Raw genomic sequence first — 22113 nt, 5'->3', positions numbered from 1 at the left:
TGTGATGTTTCAAGTTATTGGGTCCCTACTACCCATGGGGGAGAACTGGATTGAGTTCCCAGCTCCTGGCTTTGACCCAGTCCAGCCTTGGCCATTGTGGACATTATGGAGTGAACCAGTGGATGAGAGCTCACTGTCTGTTTCTGATTCTACTACACATTCTCTCCTCAAATAAATAACAATAAATAATTTTTAAATTCCTAAAATAGGGAAATTAAACTACTGATACTTAAAATGTGGTAATTTAAAAATTCATATTCTCCTATAAACAACTCAAAACTATTTTAATTATTTATATTTATATAATTTATATAAATTTGGTAAACAGTAATAGTTTAAGAGTTTAAGTTTAATGTAAGCAAGTATGTCTTCTCTGATTTATTGGTATTAATATATAATGGAAACACATGTTTATGCTTTCTAGGTTTTTTCTTATAAATTTCTATACAATTTTCTGATCAAATTAGTTAGAATTATTCCTATTAAAATGTAAATTTATGTTTAAACAAATTGAATCATTGTCCTGATAAAGTTATATCCTTACAGTAATGGAGTTTATCGATGGGAAGAGCATTTACAAAATCTTTAATTACTGAAGATCTAAGACATTCAATGGTTTTCTCTGTCATTTGTAAGTAATATAGAGTACTGTAACATTGATTCATGAACACAGTTTTAGTCAACATACTTTGTTTCTTATTTGTATAAGCTACAAAGAGACTCCATCTTTGTGTTTATAAGTGAACATGTTCATTTCTGTCATATTAAGAAACTCAATAAGGGATGTATACGATTAAATAAAACTGGGTTAGGTGTATTCATGAGATCTGCTAGTCTGCTAAAATGGCAGAAATTCTCAATTATTTATCCCCTAGATTTCTTTCTCAACTGTGACTGCTTAAAAGTTATAATTAATGTAAGTGAATAAGACTCTACTAGGAATCTCAAGAGCATACTTTTTTAAAAGTCAAGGATGACACCTGGATAAATAAAGTAAGCTGTAGGGGTTTACAAAAGAGAAAATCTGAAAAGAAACATAATTTGCCTTAAAATTTTGTCATGTCTGGCACAATTTTGATGGGTTTATTTGTAAGACTGTCACAGAAGAGTGTGGGTCTTTTAGAATCAAACATTTTATAGTTTTCTTACTGTGAAAATGACAATCTATGGGGCTTATGTCTGTTCTTGATAAGGGGTTGTAAAATAATACTGTTGGCCTGCATTAGTTTCTTATAACTGATGGAACAAATTACCACAAATTTGTGTCTTTTATTCTTTTAACACTCCTGGAGGTAAATCTGAAATTAGTATCATTGACCTAAAATCAAGTTGTCAATAGACTATGCTCCCTCCAAAGGTTCGCAGTGGTGGTGAATATCCAGCCCACAAGCCATATAAGGCTTGTGAAATCATTTCATCTGGTCCTGCAAAGGTAACTGCAGGCGGGACTTGAAATTCAATAAATCTATAGCAGACCAATTTTTAGATTGATAATTTTATATGGCACAATTATAAATATCAAAATGGCTCCTCATCTGAAAAATCCCTTTTGCCATAGAAAGTGACATTCACAGTTTCCAGGGATTAGAACCTGAATATCTTTGGGAGTCCTTTTTAGCCTCCCACCCCACCTTATGTAATCTGCTCAAATGACAGATACTCTATTTCTTACCACAGCCACTTTGTTCTGACTTTATCATGCCCTTGATTACTCTCTTTAAAATAAAAGAAACAATTTCTGCATGTTTATATAATATTGTAACATCACTTTAATTAATGGACAGCCAAGCCATGACCATTTAGGTACTATACTATGGTACCCATGATCCTATCTTAGTTCTCAAAGTTACTGGTAACTTTTCAAGTTTGCTTCCAAAATGAAAACTGAAATGAAATAAAACTTCCCAATATATTTTGCACTTAAAACTGGCACTGAGCTTACCCAGAGAGCCCTCAGAAAATTAAAAAAAAAATTTCCTCTTTCACCTTGTAGAAAGAAACACATTAGAAAAAAACAACTTTATTTGCTATGCTAGCACTGATGAGTTGCAGGAGAAAATGTCTAATCAAAAGGGATGCTCAGACTTCAGATTAAATTTGAATAGGAAAATATTATTAGTATCAATCCGATCAGCCTTGCAGATCAAAAATCTTCAAAAATGAAGTACATCTGTAACAAACATGTACATACTTGTTTTTTCTTACTTCCTAACAATATAGTTTAGCAATTATTTACATAGAATTTACATTGCATTAGTTATTATAAGTAATCTAGGGATGATTTAAAGTATATGAGAGGATATGTGCAGGTTACATAGAAGTACTTTGACATATGAAAGGAACATCCACAGATTTTGGTATCTGCAGGGGTCCTGAAAGCAATCCCTCAAGGATCCCCAGGGATGACTGTATTTCAAAAGTTCTAGGCTGTATGTTAAGTACCTAGGGATTTGTCAAGGCTTCCATTGTTATTTTCTATTTCCAATTATCATAATCCTAATGCTTTTGATATTAGGCAACAGAAATAGGGTTAACAGCCATCATTTCAGGAAATTTCTAAAAAAAAAATTTGACCACAATTTTATTAAACTTCAGGGCTGGCATTGTGACAAAGCCAGTAAAATCACCACCTGCGATGCTGGAATTCCATACGGATGCCGGTTTTTTCGCGGCTGTTCCACTTCTGATCCAGCTCCCTGTTAATGGCCTGGGAAAAACAGCAGAAGATGGCCCAAGTGTTTGGGCACTGCTACCCATGTAGGGGAACAGATGAAGCTCCTGGATCCTGGCTTCAGTCTGGCCCAGTGTATAGAGGATATTCTCTTTCTCTCTCTCTAAAGCTCTGACATTCAAAATAAATAAATAAAATTTTAAAAATTTATTAAGCATCTTCCATCAGGACTTTTCAATTAAGAGTACACTTCAAACTTTTCTATGGAGCTCTATAGAAATGCAGATGTCTAGGGTAGGCATTTGAAACAGTGGTTAAGATACTATCTGGGACACCTGCATCCCATATTGGAGTGCTTGGGTTCAAGTCCCAGCTTCGACTGCCAAAACCAGCTTCTTGTTAATGTGCACCTGGAAGGCAATAGGTTCCGGCTAAAATGCTTGGGTCCCTGCTACCCATTTGGGAGTCCATGATTGAGGTCAAGGTTCCTAGCTTGAGACTGGCCCAACTATGGCTGTTGTGGGCATTTGGAGAATGAACCAGCAGATGGAAGATCTTTGTTGCTCTTTTTTGTCTGTCATTCAAATAAAATCAAAATAAATAAACATTTAAAAAAAATAAAAATACAAATGTCCATGTGACCTTGCTAGAGCTGATTTACCATCTCTGGGCCTCATGGCCTCAGCTATAAAATGAAAAAATCCTGCTCCTTTTATCTGATTTGCCCACTTTCTGTGAAGATTTTTTTCTTAGGAAAAGATCATAGGCAATTGTACAGCTTAAGCAGATTTTTAAGTTAATGTTTCTTTTTAAAAAAAGATTTATTTATTTGAAAGGCAGTTACAGAGAGGCAGAGGCAGAAGCAAAGAAAGAGAAGTCTTCCAGCCACTGGTTCACCCCCGAAATGGCTGCAATGGCTGAAGCTGCACCCATCCGAAGCCAGAAGCCAGGAGCCAGGAGCTTCTTCCGGGTCTCCAACAAGGGTGCAGGGTCCAAGGACTTGGACCATCATCTACTGCTTTCCCAGTCCATAGCAGAGAGCTGGATAGGAAGTGGAGCAGCCGGGACTTGAACCGGTGCCCACATGGGAGGCTGGCACTGCAAGTGGCAGCTTTACCCTCTATGCCACAGTGCTGGCCCCAAGATGTTTCTAATACCCTCATTTCACAGTCACAGAAGCTGAAGGGCCCCTAATTAAATCACACTATGGAAGATAGAAGCCTGGTTCTCCTCCTTCTCCTTTCTTCTTTTGTCCCTTTATGTCATGAAGACACCACTCTACACCTGAGTTGGTGAATTCCTTTCATCCTACATTCCAGCATCCAGTATCTAACAACTGCAGTTATCTAACCTGCCTCCCTGCTGCTAACTGGTTTCCTTTCATAGATTTTATTTTAATGGAATGTAGAGATCTTTCTCCCCAATGTTATTCTAAAATCCATAATGCACGAATAAACAAATCTTTCCATTTCTGTGCAGGAGTCTGAAGAACTACTAAAATGATACCAAATGCAGGTCTTGTTTACTGCCTTTTGTGAAACTGAAAATCAAACTGGTAAAATAATAAATTCATTCTCCTAATCTATTCAAACTATGAGTGGACTAGTACTGGTAAATGCACTGTTTTTACTGGTCAGCTTCAATAAATATGGAAACTGCGAGTTGTTGTTTAGGAATCCATATAGCAATCTGACTTTGTCATGATATTTGAGTGGCTGTGTCTTGGTGAACATAGTATGTACCAGGCCCAGTGTAGTTGAACTCAAGTGCTAAATCAAATATGAGCTGCATACTAGTCTTGTGAAGGAGGACCACATTATCAGTTCCCAATGAACTGAAACAAGAAAAGTTTCTAATGCTTGCCCTTTGCCAAAGATAGTTTTAAAATCACTGTGCCATACTAATTCATTAAATAAAAAGATTCCTGTGAATACAATTAATTTATGGTGGAAGTAACAAACTCAAGTATATATAGTGGCAAGTTACTATAAATTAGTGAAGTGGGTCTGATATGGGACTGAATGGGGAAGACTGAGGACTGTGGCAAACCAGAGACCTAGTCTTATAAGGGCAGCATCTATCTATTTCTATGCAACTGTAATCATGTATACATCCAAGTTGGTTTCTTAAGAAAAATTCAGAAATCAAGACTTTCAGGTAAAAAGTCTTTGATCTGTAAATGTCCACAGCTTTCTAATACTGATTGAAGATGTCTGTGTAACAATAGCAAACCCATAAGTTATCCAGACTTGGTCACAAGTTGCCATTTGGCAATTAGTCCTTCAGGAAATAACTTATTTGAAGTTGGTAAAGGATCCCTTTTTCTATAACCCTATTCCAGGCTCCCAAGTTCCTTTCTAAAGAGTCAGGCAATCTCCCCCAGGGCACATCTTGCAGGATCTGTCACATACAGGGAACAGCGGACCTGGATCTTTGAAATGCTTCTGTTCCTGAGGGATGCCCTCAGAGGGAGGTCACGCTGGTTAATAGGCCTCATGTTTACCCAATTTTCCAGTTACCTTTAACCTCCAACTTACCCTCAGGCTCGATCCTTGGGCTCATCTCTTCTGCCACATGTTTACTGCCCTGTTGACCTGCATTGGCCCCTGTCCCATCCTGACATAGCTTGTGATCGCAGACCTACCTGGCTTCAGCTTCTGCTGTTGCTGCCTTGGGTTTTCAGTTTTCAGGACCTCTGCCAACAGGGTCCTGTTCACCAATGATGCTCTTTCTACATGACTCAGGCTAGAGAGACTCCTTCCTCACCATTCCCCTTCCTGCATTTTAGATGCACAAGGGGGCTAAATTCGGATGCATTAATGCCTTCCCAGAGGCAATGATTCTCACTCTGCTTCCATTCTCCCCTGAGGGTAGGATTCCTTGCATGTGTGGAAGGGGAGCTGGCAGGAAGCTGGACTAGAGTGCCGCTCTATAGTTGATGCCCCATATTGCTGTGAAATGCACAAGCACAGGTGAGCACAGCATGTATAGTGCCTATCTGCTGCTGAGCCACCCATGCAGAGGGCTTGTCCGCAGGGGATCATTTAAGCTAAACTTCAAACACCAGAAACAGCCCAGGAAGCCTGGCTTCTTATGAGACTCACAATGACCACAGGTGTAGAATACTGCATGGACTGTAATTGACCACAAAGAACTGCTACTCCAACATGGTTTACACTACCTACTATGGCTTCCTATACTTTGAATTAGTTCTTCAGATGTGTACTCAGTACAGTATGCAGGGGTCTATGTTCTGTGCTACAACAAGCCAGAGTTACAAGCCACAATTGAACAATTTTCAACATCAGATAGCTATTTAACCAACATGTCAAGATCTGAGCATAATGATGACTTTCCTGACATTACCCATCCCAGAGGCACTCACTTTCAACTGAAGATCACTGAAATATGAGAATCCCATGTCCTAGATATAAAGACGCTTCACTTCAGAGAGTAGAGGGGCAATTCTGGCACCATCCTTGGATCAACTAAGTGGAGGTGACTACTTACGAAATCCAAAGATGGGGGGCCCTGTATTACCCCATTTACACATGAAGAAACCTGCTCAAAAGGAAGAGATAAAGGCCTGAGGCCACATGGCCAGAAGGTGAACTGGGATCTGGAACTCAAGTCTTCTGACTGTTGTGAGAACTGACAAGGCAGCCTCAGACTAGCCCTGTATGAAAGGCCAGCAGGCAACAGGGGGTGGCCCTAGAGGACCCAAGGATCAGTGAAAACCTCAAATGTGGACACTCATGGGCAAGGGGCCAGATTGTTGCACTCCTTGAGACATCTTTTTATATAGGGCATTAAATTTTTGAAAGTATTAGATGTGCTTTTCAGTCTATCACTTGGCACAGAATTACACAGGTTATTCTTATATTTCTCAAAACATGTTTGGCCACTTGGTAACTCTTTGCTGCTCTATCAAATATATGATTATTAGTTATGCATTTTATCTGTTAATGACATTGAATTGTCCATTCATTAGTAATTAATAACCATTAAGAACTAATGTAAACAACTGTATTAGGCCATATCACAGCTTTTATATACTATCACTATTTAATCTACCAATGTTTACAAGAGGACAGAAGGATATATTCCACAAAGTATCACAGCACTAGCTACTAATCATTGCCTCAAATTATTTTTTTGGAATGAGGCAGGGTATAAACAAATAATATACAAATCAAGCTGACCATAACTCCTTTTTGGTATATTTCCCCATGATCTCCCTATCACTCCTCAATATTCATGTAAAACCCATCTCATTAAGTCCATGCCAACCAGTGTGCCACCCTGTCCACTCCATATCTCTTGTCATTGCCTTCTTACTTTCAATCTTCCCTATCATGAATAAAGCCTTCTGTGGGGGTAATTGTTTAGGTGCCCATGGGAAGTCCATGTCCCACAATGGAGTGTCTGTATTTAAGTCTTAGCTCCACTCCCTTTTAAAAAAGATTTATTTTATTTATTCGAAAGGCAGTGTGACAGGAAAAGAGGAGTAGAGAGGGAGGGAGGGAGGGAGAGAGAGAGAGAATCTTCCATCCAGTTACCATAACAGTGGGGCTGGTCCAGGCCAAAGGCAAGAACCCAGAGTTCCATCCAGGTCTCCCACGTGGGTGGCAGGGACCCAAGTATTTGGACCATGTTCTGCTGCTTTCTCAGGCTCATAAGCAGGAAGCTGGATAAGAAGCAGAGCAACTGGGACTTAAACCAGTAGTCAGATATGGGATGCCAGTGTTGCAAGCAGTGGCTAAACTGGCTGCATCACAACACCGCCCCCTCCCCTCTCCGTCCCATCTTGATTCTAGCTTCCTGCTAATGTTCATTCTGCGAGGGAGCAAGTGATGGGTCAAAGAGTTGGGTTCCTGCCACCCATGTGGGAGATCTGGTTTCTACCTGGCTCCTGGAATCAGCCTGACACCAGTCCTGGTGTTGTGGGCATTTGAGGAGTGAATCAATGGATACATGATTTCTCTCTCTGCCTTTTCAATAAAAAACTAAAGATTTAAAAGAACAAAAGTGCTTTTCACAACTCATCATGATCTCCAGCTCCACTCCAGTTACCCGCATCATGCTGAGAGTTCTGAGGCCACCCAAGGCCTTCCTCACTCGGAGACAATGGGAAAATCTCTGCTTTATACTACATCCAGCTCCTCCCCCCAACTCCCCACCTCCGTCATTGGAAACTATTCCTCTAAAATACCTGATTCAAACACGCCACACCGGCCACCCTTCCACCCATCCAGGTCTCTATGGGATCACTACACTGGATGTCTCATGAATACCTCCAACTCACAATGACAAAAACGAGAGGATTCAAGATCACTGGCATTGATTAAACACTAATAACGTTGGATGATGGGAACAGCACAGGCTCCTGTATCTATGGGAGTTCTGGGGGCTGAACAAGGCAGTGGTGAGGTCCAGCGAGGCTCTCAAACACAGGTATCACTGATTCTACTCAGGTTGGGACGCTTCAACAACCTGAGAGTTAGTGTTATGCCTGAAAGTGTAGCTGAGCTGCTAGTTGTTTTCCCCTGCCTTCTCCAGGTGACCTGGGGTGATTCACACCTTGCCGTTCTTGCGGGCCTCTTTGTCTACCAGCTCAAGGATGTTTGTCATCAGGGGCTCGAGAACACTAGCCAGGAAAATAGGTGTGATGAGCTCAGACACCAGACATAGTGCCCCTTTTGGTAGAAGTTGTTCACATGGCTATGGGGAACTGTATTTGGGCTCTCGCAGAGCAGGCAAAGGTTGGCTTCCTAATGCCTGTAGAGTTCTGACTGCATTTTTCTGAGGCACAATGGTTACTGGGTTTTGCTCCAGCTGGCTAAACTGGTTTTATTGCTGGCCTGGGCCTCTCAAGATACCAGCACTTATTCCCACCCTCTATGTCTCTGTGTTCCAGCCACTTGCTAGTCGGGGAATTGCCTTTGTGACAACCTACACTTAGAAATGTCATTTCTGTCCACTGGGTCCTAACCAAGCCTGAGACTAGAAATACCCATCATGTTAGCCTGGTCACCCTAGTGATTAAACCTTCTTTCTGAGGGAACTCTAACTTTCTACTTGACTTTATCATTCTAGCAAAAAACAAACAAGAAAGTGTTTCAGGACAGGCACTGAGCACAGCAGGTAAAGTTGCCACTTGAGAAGCAAGCATCCCATGCCTGGTTCAAGTCATGACTACTCTGCTTATGATCCAGCTCCCTGCTAATGGACCTGGGAAGGCAGCAGCTGATGGCTAAATTATTGAACCCTGCACCTCCCAAGTGGTAGACCTGGATGGAGTTTTGGGCTCTTGGCTTCGGAACGGCTCAGACCAGGTATTTAGGAGTGAACCAGTAGATGGAAGATCTCTCTGCCTTTCAAATAAACAAATAAAACTTTTAAATCTTTTAAAAATATGTCTCAATGGAATCGAAAATGAATCTTGATGTGAATGGAAGGGGAGAGGGAGTGGGAAAGGGGAGGGTTGCGGGTGGGAGGGACGGTATGGGAGGGAAGCCATTGTAATCCATAAGCTGTACTTTGGAAATTTATATTCATTAAATAAAAGTTTAAAAAAAAAATATGTCTCAATGGAAAGACTACCCTGTCTTTAGGATTCCACCACAGGTTCTCTGATTCAAGCCTTGCATTGCCTGTGAACTCATTTACATCCCTTTGTAAGCTATATTTCACTGACAGACATGCACCATGTCACATTCAATAGAAGTTCAATCATCTCCCTCTCATGCTGTAATAAAACCAGTTTTACCTCTGTTTACATATTAATTAAACATCCCTGGTCAATATATCTGTTCTCTGTTCTCTGGATTTTCTTTTGAGTTGGTTTTGACATCTACTTGTTCTCTCATGAGTTAAAGAGAATCATCAAAACACATTCATTTTAAAAAAAATCAAACTTGGGCCTGATGCTGTAGTGCAGCGAGTGAAGCTGTTGTCTGCAGCACAGTCATCCAGATGGGTGACGGTTCAAGTCTGGGCTGTTCCCGATTCCTGCTAATGCACCTGGGAAAGCAGCAGAAGATGGCCCAAGTGCTTGGGGCCCCGCCACCCATGTAGGAGATCTGGCTCCCAGCTTCAGTCTTGCCCAAGCCCACCTGTTGCCATCATTTGGGGAGTGAACCAGTGGATGGAAGATTCTCTCTGCCTCTCCCTCTCACTGTAACTCTGCCTTTCAAATAAATAAATACATCTTTTTTCAAACAAAAAAACCTGAAACTGAAAACAAAAACAAAAACATATCCTACACCTGTTCCTTCTCCAGATGATTTTACTAATATAAATGAGGATTCATGGCCTTAACTTCCCATGACATAAACCTGGGAACCATTCTTGACATCTCCCTCTGCCCCACTCTCATTTTAGACATTATGCCACTTAGATATCCTTTTTTTAATTTATTTATTTGACAGATAGAGTTAGACAGTGAGAGAGACAGAGAGAAAGGTTTTCCTTCCATTGGTTCACCCCCCAAATGGCCTCTACGGCCGGAGCTATGTCGATCCAAAGCCAGGAGCCAGGTGCTTCTTCCTGGTCTCCCACGCGGGTACAGGCGCCCAAGCACTTAGGCCATCCTCCACTGCCCTCCCAGGCCACAGCAGAGAGCTGGACTGGAAGAGGAGCAACCGGGACTAGAACCAGGTGCCAATATGGGATGCTGGCACTGCAGGCGGAGGATTAACCAAGTGAGCCATGGCGCTGGCCCTAGACATCCTTATTATTGCTCCAATAGTCCCCTCTATTATCACTTGCCATTATCATTCTCACCTGGTAACAAGCCCATTTACTGGCCTCTGTTTCTCCCCTCATTCCCTTCCAATCCATTTTCCATTTTCCAGAGAAATTAGCGTCTTTTTTTTTTTTTTTTTGTGGACAGGCAGAGTTAGACAGTGAGAGAGAGAGAGAGAAAGAGAAAGGTCTTCCTTTTTCTGTTGGTTCACCCCTCAAATGGCCGCTATGGCCAGCATGCTGCACCGATCCAAAGCCAGGAGCCAGGTGCCTCTCCTGGTCTCCCATGCGGGTGCCAGGACCCAAGCACTTGGGCCATCCTCCACTGCCCTCCCGGGCCAGAGCAGAGAGCTGGCCTGGAAGAGGAGCAACTGGGACAGAATCCGGTGCCCCGATCGGGACCAGAACCCAGTGTGCCGGCGCCGCTAGGTGGAGGATTAGCCTATTGAGCCGTGGCGCTGGCCAAATGCATTCTTAAACATACGGCAAGCCGGCGCCGTGGCTCAATAGGCTAATCCTCCACCTTGCGGCGCCGGCACACCGGGTTCTAGTCCCGGTTGGGGCGCCGGATTCTGTCCCGGTTGCCCCTCTTCCAGGCCAGCTCTCTGCTATGGCCAGGGAGTGCAGTGGAGGATGGCCCAGGTGCTTGGGCCCTGCACCCCATGGGAGACCAGGAAAAGCACCTGGCTCCTGGCTCCTGCCAGGATCAGCGCGGTGCGCCGGCTGCAGCGGCGGCCATTGGAGGGTGAACCATCGGCAAAGGAAGATCTTTCTCTCTCTGTCTCTCTCTCTCACTGTCCACTCTGCCTGTCAAAAAAAAAAAAAAAAAAAGATTAAACATACGGCAGACCCTGAACCATGCTCCATTTCTACCAGCCTTGCCGCTTCAGGGTAGGGCGTTCCTTCTTCAGAAATGTTAAGGCAATGATTGCAGTTACTTAAGACCTTCCTATATGGCAGCTATCTGTCTTTTAACAAGAGCATGTCTACTGTCTTTATACATATCCAATTGCTTTATCATTTAACTCTGAGAACTTATATTTTTCCAAGTTCTTAGGTTACATCTCAGACATCCCTAATGACACTGGTATTTTACAAGATAGGTTTCTTTTTCCCAAATGGAGTACTGTCTGCACAACTTGGACAAGGGTTGTCAAGGTTTCTTGTAAGAAGCAAGGAAGGAAGTAAATATTTTAGGCTTTATGAGATATCTGATATCTTCTGCAACTATCCCCACCCTGAAATCACCACAGCCAAAACAAAAATGAAAGGGTACAACTGTGTTCTAATAAAACTTTCTTTATAAAAATAGGCAGTGCCTAGATTAGGCCCAAGGGTTGTAGTTTGCTAATCTTTCAACTATAAAACTGTCATCGCTATCAAAAACTTGACAAAATAAATTAAATCTATTTGTAAAAATCACACAGGCTATCATCATATCTGACTTCTCTTTGTGTCCCTGGACACAAAGAGAAAAATAAGAAACTTGGAAAAGGGTTTAGTGGTATGCAGAGAACTCACCTTGGTGAAGACCCATTTCAGTTAAAAGTCCTCAGAGAACAAAAATGCTGCTGTATTTATTGAGTACTTACTGTCTACCAGAATACATAGAAGACATTTTCATATAAATGTTAATCCAACAAAGTTCAAGGCCTCTACTTAAGATCCTGATTCATATCTTAAGAATCAGGTTCAGATAACCTGGATAAGGGATATAGCTCTAACAGGCAAATATCCTATAACCTGCCATGAATAAAAAAAATTTTACCATTCAGTCCACAGGGTAGGCAAGAGGAGGAAAAAATTGCACAGAGTGATACCAAGAAGAATGAAATTCAGATTTATAAAACTTAACAGAATATCTGGTTTTTAATTTATCTACAATACTAACATTGTGGGTGGAGGGGTGTTTCCCCTTCAAAATTTGAAGCCTTTTCACTTATATGCCTAATGCAAATAGAGGTTGATTTGTTTGTTTTGAAAACTGACTTAATAAAAATCTGCTCTTAGTTTGGTGATATGAGAATAGCCCAAAGCTTAGAAAATTGTGTTCATTTCAAATCTAATATACTTGGGGTTGGCATTATGGTTCTGCAGGTTAAGCCACAGCCTTTGATGCCAGCATCTCAGAAGTATGTGGGTTCCAGTCCTGGGTGCTTCATTTCTGATCCAGCTCCTTGCTAATGTGCCTTGGAAGACAGTGGAAGATGATCCAATTGCTTGGGCCAGGGCCATCCATGTGGGAGAACTGGATTTGGTTCCTGGCTCCTGGCTTTGGCCTGGTCCAGCCCTGGCCTTTGTGCCCTATTTGGAGAGCGAACCAGCAGATGGAAGATCTCCCCCCCCCAACCCTGCCTTTCAAATAAATAAAAAATAAATCTTCATCCCATATGGCACCGGTTCTAGTCCTGGGTGCTCCACTTCCAATCCTGCTCTCTGCTGTGGCCTGGGAAAGCAGTATAGGATGGCCCAGGTCCTTGGGCCCCTGCACCCACGTGGGAGACCTGGAAGAGGCTCCTGGCTCCTGGCTTCAGATTGGCACAGCTCTGGCCATTGCGGTCAACTGGGGAGTAAACCAACGGATGGAAGACCTCTCTCTCTCTCTTCTCTCTGTGTAATGCTGACTTTCGAATAAAATAAATAAATCTTAAAAAAAAAGGGGCCACAGTGGTATTTTTGGTCCTACATGCTCTTCCAGAACTCTGTCATTCCCCAGCAAGAATCAATTTACTTCCCTGTGCTTTTCTTGAACCTCAGCAGAAGTATGTGAATCCTTCAGAAAACAGAAGGCAGCAAGTGATGTCCCATGACTACCAAAGCTGGGTCACAAAAGATGATTAGTGGGGCCAGCACTGTGGCACAGTGGGTAAAGCTACCACCTGCAGTGCCGGCATCCCATATGGGCACCTGTTCGAGTCCCAGCTGCTCCACTTCACATCCAGCTCTCTGCTATGGCCTGGGAAAGCAGTAGAAGAAGGTCCAAGTCCTTGGGCCCCTGTACCCACGCAGGAGACCTGGAAGAATCTCCTGGCTCCTGGCTTTGGATAGGCCCAGCTCCGGCTGTTGTGGCCATTTGGGGAGTGAGCCAGCAGATGGAAGACCTCTCTCTCTCTTTCTCTCTGTCTCTGCCTCTCTGTAACTCTGCCTTTCAAATAAATAAATCTTAAAAAAAAAGACGATTAACCTCCACCTGGCCCTCTGTTGCTTTTAGGACACTTGCCCTTGGAAGCAGTCACACTGTGAGGAAGCCCAACATTGTTGTGAAGATGATATTTATCAAGTTCCCACACCTTTGTGCCCTTGCCCTCTTATCTTTATGCCTCTATGGCAACTGATGTCATGGTAACCAACAGACCCACCTGTTTGGCTAGTTGCCCACAACCCTGTTATATAATGGTTTGGCTCTGAGCCACTTTTTTTTTGGGGGGGGGGGGATGGCATGGTTAGGCACAGATACCTCCTAGTAGTCCAGTCGGCCATCCCCAGACAAAGGGTGTGTTCCTGTGTACATTTTCACCCCCCACTAGAAATACAGAGGTATGAACTTGCACAGGCTACTAAGTTATTCTCCGTCCTGTCCAGACTTGGACCTAGTCTCTCAGGAGTAAAACTCCTGAATCACACTTGTCCACAAACAGAGATCAAATCGAGAAGATCTAAGAACCCCCAACAACAGCTAGCATCAAGACATATGAGCAACAAGTCATGTAAGTGAATGTGCCTTCAATGGATTCTAGCCCCCCAATCTCTGAGCCATCCCAGCTTACTGATCCACAGTAAGCCCAGCCCCAAATGCAGATTTAAAAATGAAATAAACATTATTATTTTAAATCACTAAATTTTGAGTTTTAACAACTAGAACACAAACTCAGGACTAAATCTAAGTATGAATGAAACAAAAATCACTGCATGCTTTGCTTCCTATTTGGACCCCCAAATGTGGGAAGAAATTAAAAAGATACATACATCTTCCAACAGTGACATGCTGCTGCAAGACACTTATATACAGCTGCAGGGTCAGCTGGGGGGCTGAGCCCAGGAAAGCCTGGATCACCGATGCCCGGCTGAATGCAGAGCGGTGGGTGAAGAGCTTGCCTTCGGCCTGGCCCACCTCCTTTTCAATCTCCTCAGAGAGGCCATTCTTGGGGATCTGCCGCTTCTTGGTGATGCTGACATAAGGCTCTTCATTGTGACTGGACTGACAGTAGATGCAGAAGGCTTCAAAACACCTGGAAAAAATATCAGCAAGTCATATAATTAGAGACAGGCGACAAGCAGGATTTTCTGTTTTTTGTTTGTTTGTTTGTTTTTGTTTTTTTCTTTTCTCCATCAGCTTGCTTCTTTAACCTGATTCTCAAAACCTTGACTTGGCCACTCTGGAATACAGTCAACTCCTCTAAATCATCCACTCTAAAGACCAATTCTGAGAATACAGTCCTCTTGAGGCCCTCCAGCAGCCCAATGTGAATTGAGTGGGAATCAAATTGAGAGGTAACCCTGAAAGCCACGAAGGCAAGGAAACCTACTAGAGAATGAGAAGGGGTTCAGACTCCAGAGCCATAGAAAAATGTTCAATTTCCCTTCTTCACACATATTAGCTGTGTAACCCTGGGAAAGTCACCTTACCCCACCCTCAGCTCTTTTCCTCAATGATAAAGCAGAGATAATATCTACTCTGTCATATTACTATGAAAGATGGTGATAATTTAGTGTATATACAAATGTCCCACATTCCATAGATGCTTCAAATCACCCCCTGGTAAAGCAGGAGCTGTGATGGGGAGACTCCACCCCCTACCTCAGCACAGGGCAGCTTGACAGGTAGCATTTCACTGCAAGACTGTGACATATTACCTATCTCTGTGTTTTCATAATCCCTGACAGGGCAAAGCTAATCACAGCTGGGGGCTGCCAGGGATGTCTGATTTATGGAATTGCAAGCCTGTCCTAGGGAAGGAAATTTAACCAGTAACCTCTCCAGACTGAGAGAATATCAGACTTTTAAGACTGAGATCTCTATCAGACTTTTAAGGCTGGGATTTCCTCTGCAGGTAACGGATATGAATGCTGAAGAGAGAAAGCATACTGATTCCTATGATTAACTTTGAAGTACACACATAGAGAGACTGATAAATGGACGGATTGTGAAACAAAATATTAACTGTAGAATCTGTGTGGCTGACACTTAGGTGTTCACTGTAGTGTTCTTTCATTTTTTCCCTGTATGCTTAACAACATTAATAAAATGCTGGGGGAAATAAATAAATAATAAATAATAAAATGCTGTTTTTTGTAGGAGTAAGAAAAGTGCTCAGGGCCGTAGGTTTAAAAATTGTTAAAGGAATTCTCTCCATTCCCCAAAAAATGTACTTTTATAACACTGCCAGAAGATTTTACAGCTTCATCTATTTTATTGCATGCTGTTAACTTCATACTCTTACCCAAGGCAACTATGGCAAGGAGAATACATTCATAATTTGAAATAATAAAGCTTGCAGGAACTTTTCTGGTGAGTACAAAGCAGATGTATTTTGTGGTTACTTTTGTTCATTTGTTCCTGGGAAAAAGAAGGCCTGTAGCTCTGTGTGTGTGTGTGTGTGTGTGTGTGTGTTGGAGGTGGGGGAAGGGAGAAGGAGAGGGAAAAGGGCAGACAGGTTTGTCTACTAAATTTTTCCCAGTGAGGTCAAAGATATTTTAAGATATTAGATGAAAACATGTAAAACAGCATGGACCAGTTTGTTCAGTTGAAAATAATGTTAATGAAGTTCCTGTCAACAGACCAAGCCCAGCTGGTCCAACTGAAATTTCCTCTGAGGAAAAGTTAAAATCTATACCTGAGGACTATATGAGACCCAGCCATTTCATGCTTAGGACAGTGGTGGGGAACGTCTGGCCCGTGGGCCATAAAAGGCCCATGAAATCATTTGGCCTGGCCCTGCCAAGGCAACTGCAGGCAGGAATCAAAATTCAATACATCTATAGCAGGTTAATTTTTAAGTTGATCATTTTGTTTGGCCCATGAATGATCTTATAAATATCCAAATGGCCCTTGTCAGACAAAAGGTTCCGCACCCCTGCTATTGCTATAGGACCACCAACCACAACAAGGATTAGAAGATACAATAAACAGATTATCATCTTTATTCTCAACTGAGTGATGAGTGCTGATGCATTTTACTCAGTGCTATGGAGAATGCAAAGACAGCTAAATAGTTCTGCCTCATTCAGAAGTGTACACCATTTAAATTAGATAATGGGACATATACACAATAATAAATAATGAAAAGAACTAACATTTATACATGGCATTTTTAGTTTATCAAATATGTTCTCATATATTATCTCATTTAGAAGGAAACCATTCTGCATAAATTTGAATCACAGCATATTTGTAATAGCAAAACTCAGAATACTCTAAAGGTCCCCAAAATAGAATAATTTTACATATCATAATATATCCATTAAAAAATTAGGCAGTCCTTAAAATAAATGGCTTAAAAATACATCTATCAGCATAAAATATTTTTAACATACTTGGTAAACGAAAGAAGGATATTAGAGTATATATAGAAAATTCCAGTTTTTGTAGAATGAGAATCACATGCATATATAAATATCTACAAGTTATATACATACCAAGAGTGGAATGTTTGAGCTGGCTTGTACTGACTGAAGACAGCCAACTGTGAAATTAGAATTTTGTGAGCTAGCTGTTAAATAATTGGTAGCTTGAATGGACATGGTGGGAGCTATACATTACAGAAATCAGCAAACACTGAACATCAGGACTTCTTTTCCCACGGAGATAGTTTAAAAGCAAACCACTTTTTAGTTTAGTAAGATAGTTTAGAAGCAAACCACAAAATATTAATATACACCAAAAACCTGAAGAATTTTTTCTTAGGGAGTCCAATCAGAGGTTTGATTGCCTTCATTGAGCATATCTGTTTTGTGCTCTTCTGTCATTTCAACAACAAATGTTTGACTTGCATAAGAAAATCAAGCTTAGTGTTTTTAAAGGCTGAAATAACTAATAAAACACCAACACATGTTAAGAACTGAATGAATGTAATGAGGGTTCACAGGAGAAAGCAATTCTCTTGGTGCCAAGGAGACTGTATGAAACAGGGAGCAATGATAGAATTGCAGACAAAATGAAACTTCACTAATCAATCAGTGGAAATGAGAAGGTCTCAGAATGAGCTAATGGCACAGGTAGACCTTCTCCTAATCTGCTGTTGTCCCAGGTAACTCATTTTTCTTAGCATAGACATTTACATGTAGTAGGTGTGCAAAAAAATAATGAAAGGGCCCACCAATAATCATTAAAAAAACTGATAAAAGGGACCAGCATTGTGGTGTAATGAGTTAAGCTGCCACCTATAATGACAGCATCCCATATGAGGGCCAGTTTGAGTCTAGACTGTTCCACTTCAGATCCAGCTCCTTGCTAACGTGCCTGGGAAAGCAGCCTTGGCCACTGGGGCCATTTGGGGAGTGAACCAGCAGATGAAAGTCTTGTGCTCTCTCCCCCCTCCCCTTTTCTCTCTCTCTAACTCAGTCTTTCAAATAAAAAAAAAATCTTTTTTTTTTAAAGTAACACTAGGAGGTTATTTCCCAGATGAAAACACACATGTTGGTGCCAACACAAATAACTTGTGATACCAGAGACTCCAATAAAGACTTTTTCCAAAGAAGAAACTGATGATGATTTCCTATAAGCCACGTTATCTTCCTATGACACACATGCCCTGCTAGGCTACACAGGAACCAAACTAGTTAAATAAAAAATGCCGTGAGACCTTTGAAGAGCCACTTGCTTAATCTCACTGTGCCTCAATTCATGGACTGTAAAAATAAGATAATGAGAGCTCAAAGGGTTTTTCAGTGGATGGAACTAAATATTGTATGTAAAAGCATACATTTCTCATTGTAAATGAGAAGTGCTCTTAAAATGTAGACTATTATTTTATATCCTTTGGAAAGTTTACTATAAAGAGAAACACTATGGCAAATCATTTTGCATTGTTCCGTAAAGATTTCTGGAATTTCTTTGCCTGTATTTTATAAACTCAGAATTTCATGGACCATTTTTTCCCTCGCCATGCTAGTAACAAAAGAGAAAATTCCCTGAATCTATAATTCATTTATATCTACTCTTCCCAATTAATTTCTGAAAGTTAACATAACTGTGAAAAAAGATAAACATAATGCTTTTTGGAGGGGCTAAGATATTTTCCCACAAGAATATCTATTTTTATTATCAATAAGATTCTCCTTAAAACTGAAAAAATTAAGTTGAAGGCATTATACAAATTTTGTATTACTTAAGCCCAGCCATAATGTAGAAACAACTATACAAACTGTAAATACAGTTTTAAATATAAGACTGATATAAATGAAATATGGTGCTATCTCAATGCCTCCCTAAAGGAAAGAAAGAGCAGAGCCTAGTTAGCAGTATTAGCCAGTAAAAATTAATGTATATAGTGCAGTTTTACTGGGCTATCATGCTGCATGAAAAACAGCATATACCTAAAAAGAACGTGAGTTTGGCTAGTGTCCACTCGAACTTAAATAGAAATAAACTGCCCCTAAACATTTCAGAAATATTACTAAATCCCATCAATAAAGAGGTAGGAGAGAAACACCACAATTCCCTTTTGTTTGGGGGGAAAGAATTGTGATATTTATGTAAACTGATGTCTTAGAGTTAAAACAGAATCAAACAGTTAGCAGGAAGAAATTTCAGTAAGATATTAAGTAGTAGCCATAGACAAGAGCAAATCATCTTTCTTTTCATCTGGAAGCTGAGACCACATTTTGTATATCTCAGCTGTAAGATCATGGGTCCAATATCTCCTTGAAATGAATGAGCTGCCTTAGAATGAGACTCCTTGTTGATGGAAAGGGGTTGCTTTTTGTTTTGGTTTTCATCTGTTATTTTGTTTTCCTCCCAAGAAAACAATGACCCATTCAGAAGTTTCTGGAAATAGAGTTTTTTAAAAATAGTATTCAAACTTTCTATATCGCTAAGAAGTTATATCTTCAAACCACCAAACATTTTTATTTCTTAAATACAGTTAAAATATTTTATTATAAAAACCAAAAATATAGAACAGTATATCATAAAGGAGAAAACTATATACTGCTCTATTTTTTCAAGATAATATTATAGTTACTCATAACACCACCCCCCTAAAAATTACCACTCTTAACATCTTGGTGTATTTTTTTGTCTTCAGGTTTATACTTGTCATACTTTTTTTAGACATAATACGTCATTAGCTTTGTCTTGGCCTACTCTGATCTAGAAACATTTTAAATGGTGGCAATGACTGGGTTTTATCATTTACTTGGACGGTTATTTATGTTGTGTTTAAATTTTTTATTTGCCAAAATGACCAAACTTTAGAACTACTGATAAAATAGATTATATATTCCTTTCCTTTCTTTCACAAAGCATAGGGAACTTACTTAATGAATCCTACTCCTTTTTTAAGAAATGTTAGAAATGTGGTCTGGGGCCTCCTTTTCCTCATCTATCAAATGGGGACAATTACACGTACCTCCTGGTGAGGAGCGAATGAACGGAGGCATATGAGTACATACCAAACCATCCAGCACAGGAAGGTTTCGAGAAATGCCAGTTCCCCTTTCCCTGTTACTCCAAATCGCTTCAAGGTGCAGGACTTTTGAAAGTCCCCTCATTCCCTTTTCCTTTTCCGCCCTGACTCTCCCCTGGCTATCAGCATGTGATTAGTAACTTCTCATTCCTGCCCGCTTACCTGTTTCTCTTTTCTAGGATTCTGCACTTCTGCAGGCTGGGAAACTTGTTCACCCAGTTTGCACTGACTGTACGTAAGCTCAATTCAGTATTCTGAGGGTCAGCTGTGATGCTTGTCTTTAAAATGAGGTACACAAGTTTTATAGTAGAGTTTTGTAAGATCTGTCTTGCTACTCCAGTGTGTGTGTGTATCTCACAGAGAAAGAGAAGAAAAATTTCCTACTAAGAAAGGTTCCTGACAACCTTTATTTCCTAGCAGCTAAGGTGTGTCGTTGGCCTTCCCATCTCTTCTAATTCCTCTGTCACCTATATTTAAAGTTCATTATTATAAATTAATTTCTAATCCAGAAAGACATTTTTTCCTAGACATGAAAATAACACATTCTAAACTCCCCTCAAGGTCCTTAGAAAAGCCAAAGGCTGTCTCACTACCAAATATTTCTACTTGCTTTGTGTTCATAATAAAAATTTAATTTCCAGAAAAGTCACTGTTTTTATTAGTGCGCAGCACCGTTTTGTCTTCATGGCACACTGTGTTAGCTTCAGTATCTGGTTTTCTAAGTCAGGACCGGAAGACATTTCTACGACCCCTTATATTTTCACACCACACAATATTCATCACAACTCCAGGAGAAAAGCATGGTGTGTGGATATCCAGACTTCTTTACGAGAAATAAATAAATAAATGTTTGCCAAGCGCTTAGAACAGTGCCTGGCACACAACAAGCGCCATATGGTTGAGAAATTGTTACCTGTACACGCTTTTACTGCAACCTAGGCTTAGAATACACTTCCCAACGGTTTGTGGCCACACAAGGCAATCCTGCCAGGGCCTACTTGAGCGCGGAGCAGGTTACGTATCTGATGAGGTTGAACCACAAGAAACTGACATTTTTTTGGTAAAATTTAGGTGAATGTTGGCAATTTCATTTGATGGAACCTAACAAAAAACGCAGAAGGCCTCAGTATTGTCACTATTGCGCCAGGACTCTGTCGCACGCCTGTGACTGGAATGGTGGGGCTGGGGGCAGGGCGGGTCGGCTTTGGGCCCAGCCCCAGGCCCAGTCACCTGTCCCTACCAGAAGGCCGCCCCGCCCCCCTCGGGCAGGTGAGGGGAGCGGCGGGAGGGGGGTACTGCGGCCCGGGGTTGGCTCTGGGCTTGCACACGCACCTGAACAAGGGGCCGAGTTGCAGCAGGTGCAGCAGCAGCACCAGCGGGCGATCGCGGCTGAGGTCGCGGTGCACGAAGAGGAGCGTGAGCTGCACGAGCGCGCAGGGAAGCAGCGAGAAAAGCAGCGTCAGCGCCTGCCACATGCGGTCCCCTGCCGAGCGGTAGGTGCTGCTCAGGTAGAGCGCCGCCGTCGTCTCGGCCACGAACAGAAACACGGACGCCAGCACGGAGGCCGGGAATTTCATCTCCGCGCGTCAGCGGCGCGCACCAGGGGCGGACGCGATGGCGGTGGCGGGGGCGGCGGTTGCCTGAGGGGCTCCCGGCATGCCCGGCCCTGACCTGTTCCGCGCTTTGCGCAGCCCGCTGAGGGCACGCGGGCCCGGCCGCTGGGCCAGTACGCTCGAGCTGGGCCTGGGGGCGACGGAGCCGGCCAAGGGTGGGGCAAGCGGCGCCGTCCCGCCGGACACGCCCACGCGCACCGTGCGCCGCCCGCGCGCTAGACTACCCGCGGCGTCTCTTCAGCGACAGCCCCTGGCGGGCCGCGAACCCGCGCCTTCACACAGCTGCGCAGCGCCGCGCCAGGGCTCCAACGGCGGGCCCTGCTGGCCCCTCGCGAAGCCGCTGGGTCCTAGAGTCCCTTGGTTCCTGCTCTCTGGAAACCATACTGCCTTTGAAAAACTGCAACCGACAGACCCCAAAATTGGGGTCTGAATGCCTTTCCAGCTCAGTGTCTCCTTT

The 22113-nt window shown here is 42.1% G+C and overlaps 1 protein-coding gene across 1 annotated transcript in view; it reads right to left on the bottom strand.

The window, feature by feature from the left end:
* Positions 1 to 21846, bottom strand: part of XK (X-linked Kx blood group antigen, Kell and VPS13A binding protein) — a 54914-nt gene extending 33068 nt beyond the window's left edge. Inside the window, exons 1-2 of the mRNA XM_002719830.6 lie at positions 21376 to 21846; positions 14384 to 14646 (exon numbers count right to left, since the gene is read on the bottom strand). Coding sequence (XP_002719876.1) covers positions 14384 to 14646; positions 21376 to 21620 — 508 coding nt within the window. The 5' untranslated portion in view covers positions 21621 to 21846. The remainder of the gene's footprint in view (positions 1 to 14383; positions 14647 to 21375) is intronic.
* Positions 21847 to 22113: the final 267 nt, after the last annotated feature.

The sequence above is a fragment of the Oryctolagus cuniculus genome, chromosome X (genome assembly GCF_051225735.1).
Source record: "Oryctolagus cuniculus isolate XC-2025 breed Fujian yellow rabbit chromosome X, ASM5122573v1, whole genome shotgun sequence".
NCBI classification, from domain to species: Eukaryota; Metazoa; Chordata; class Mammalia; order Lagomorpha; family Leporidae; genus Oryctolagus; species Oryctolagus cuniculus.
The sequence above is the reverse complement of the archived record's forward strand: the minus strand, read 5'-3'. Positions and strand labels throughout refer to the sequence as shown.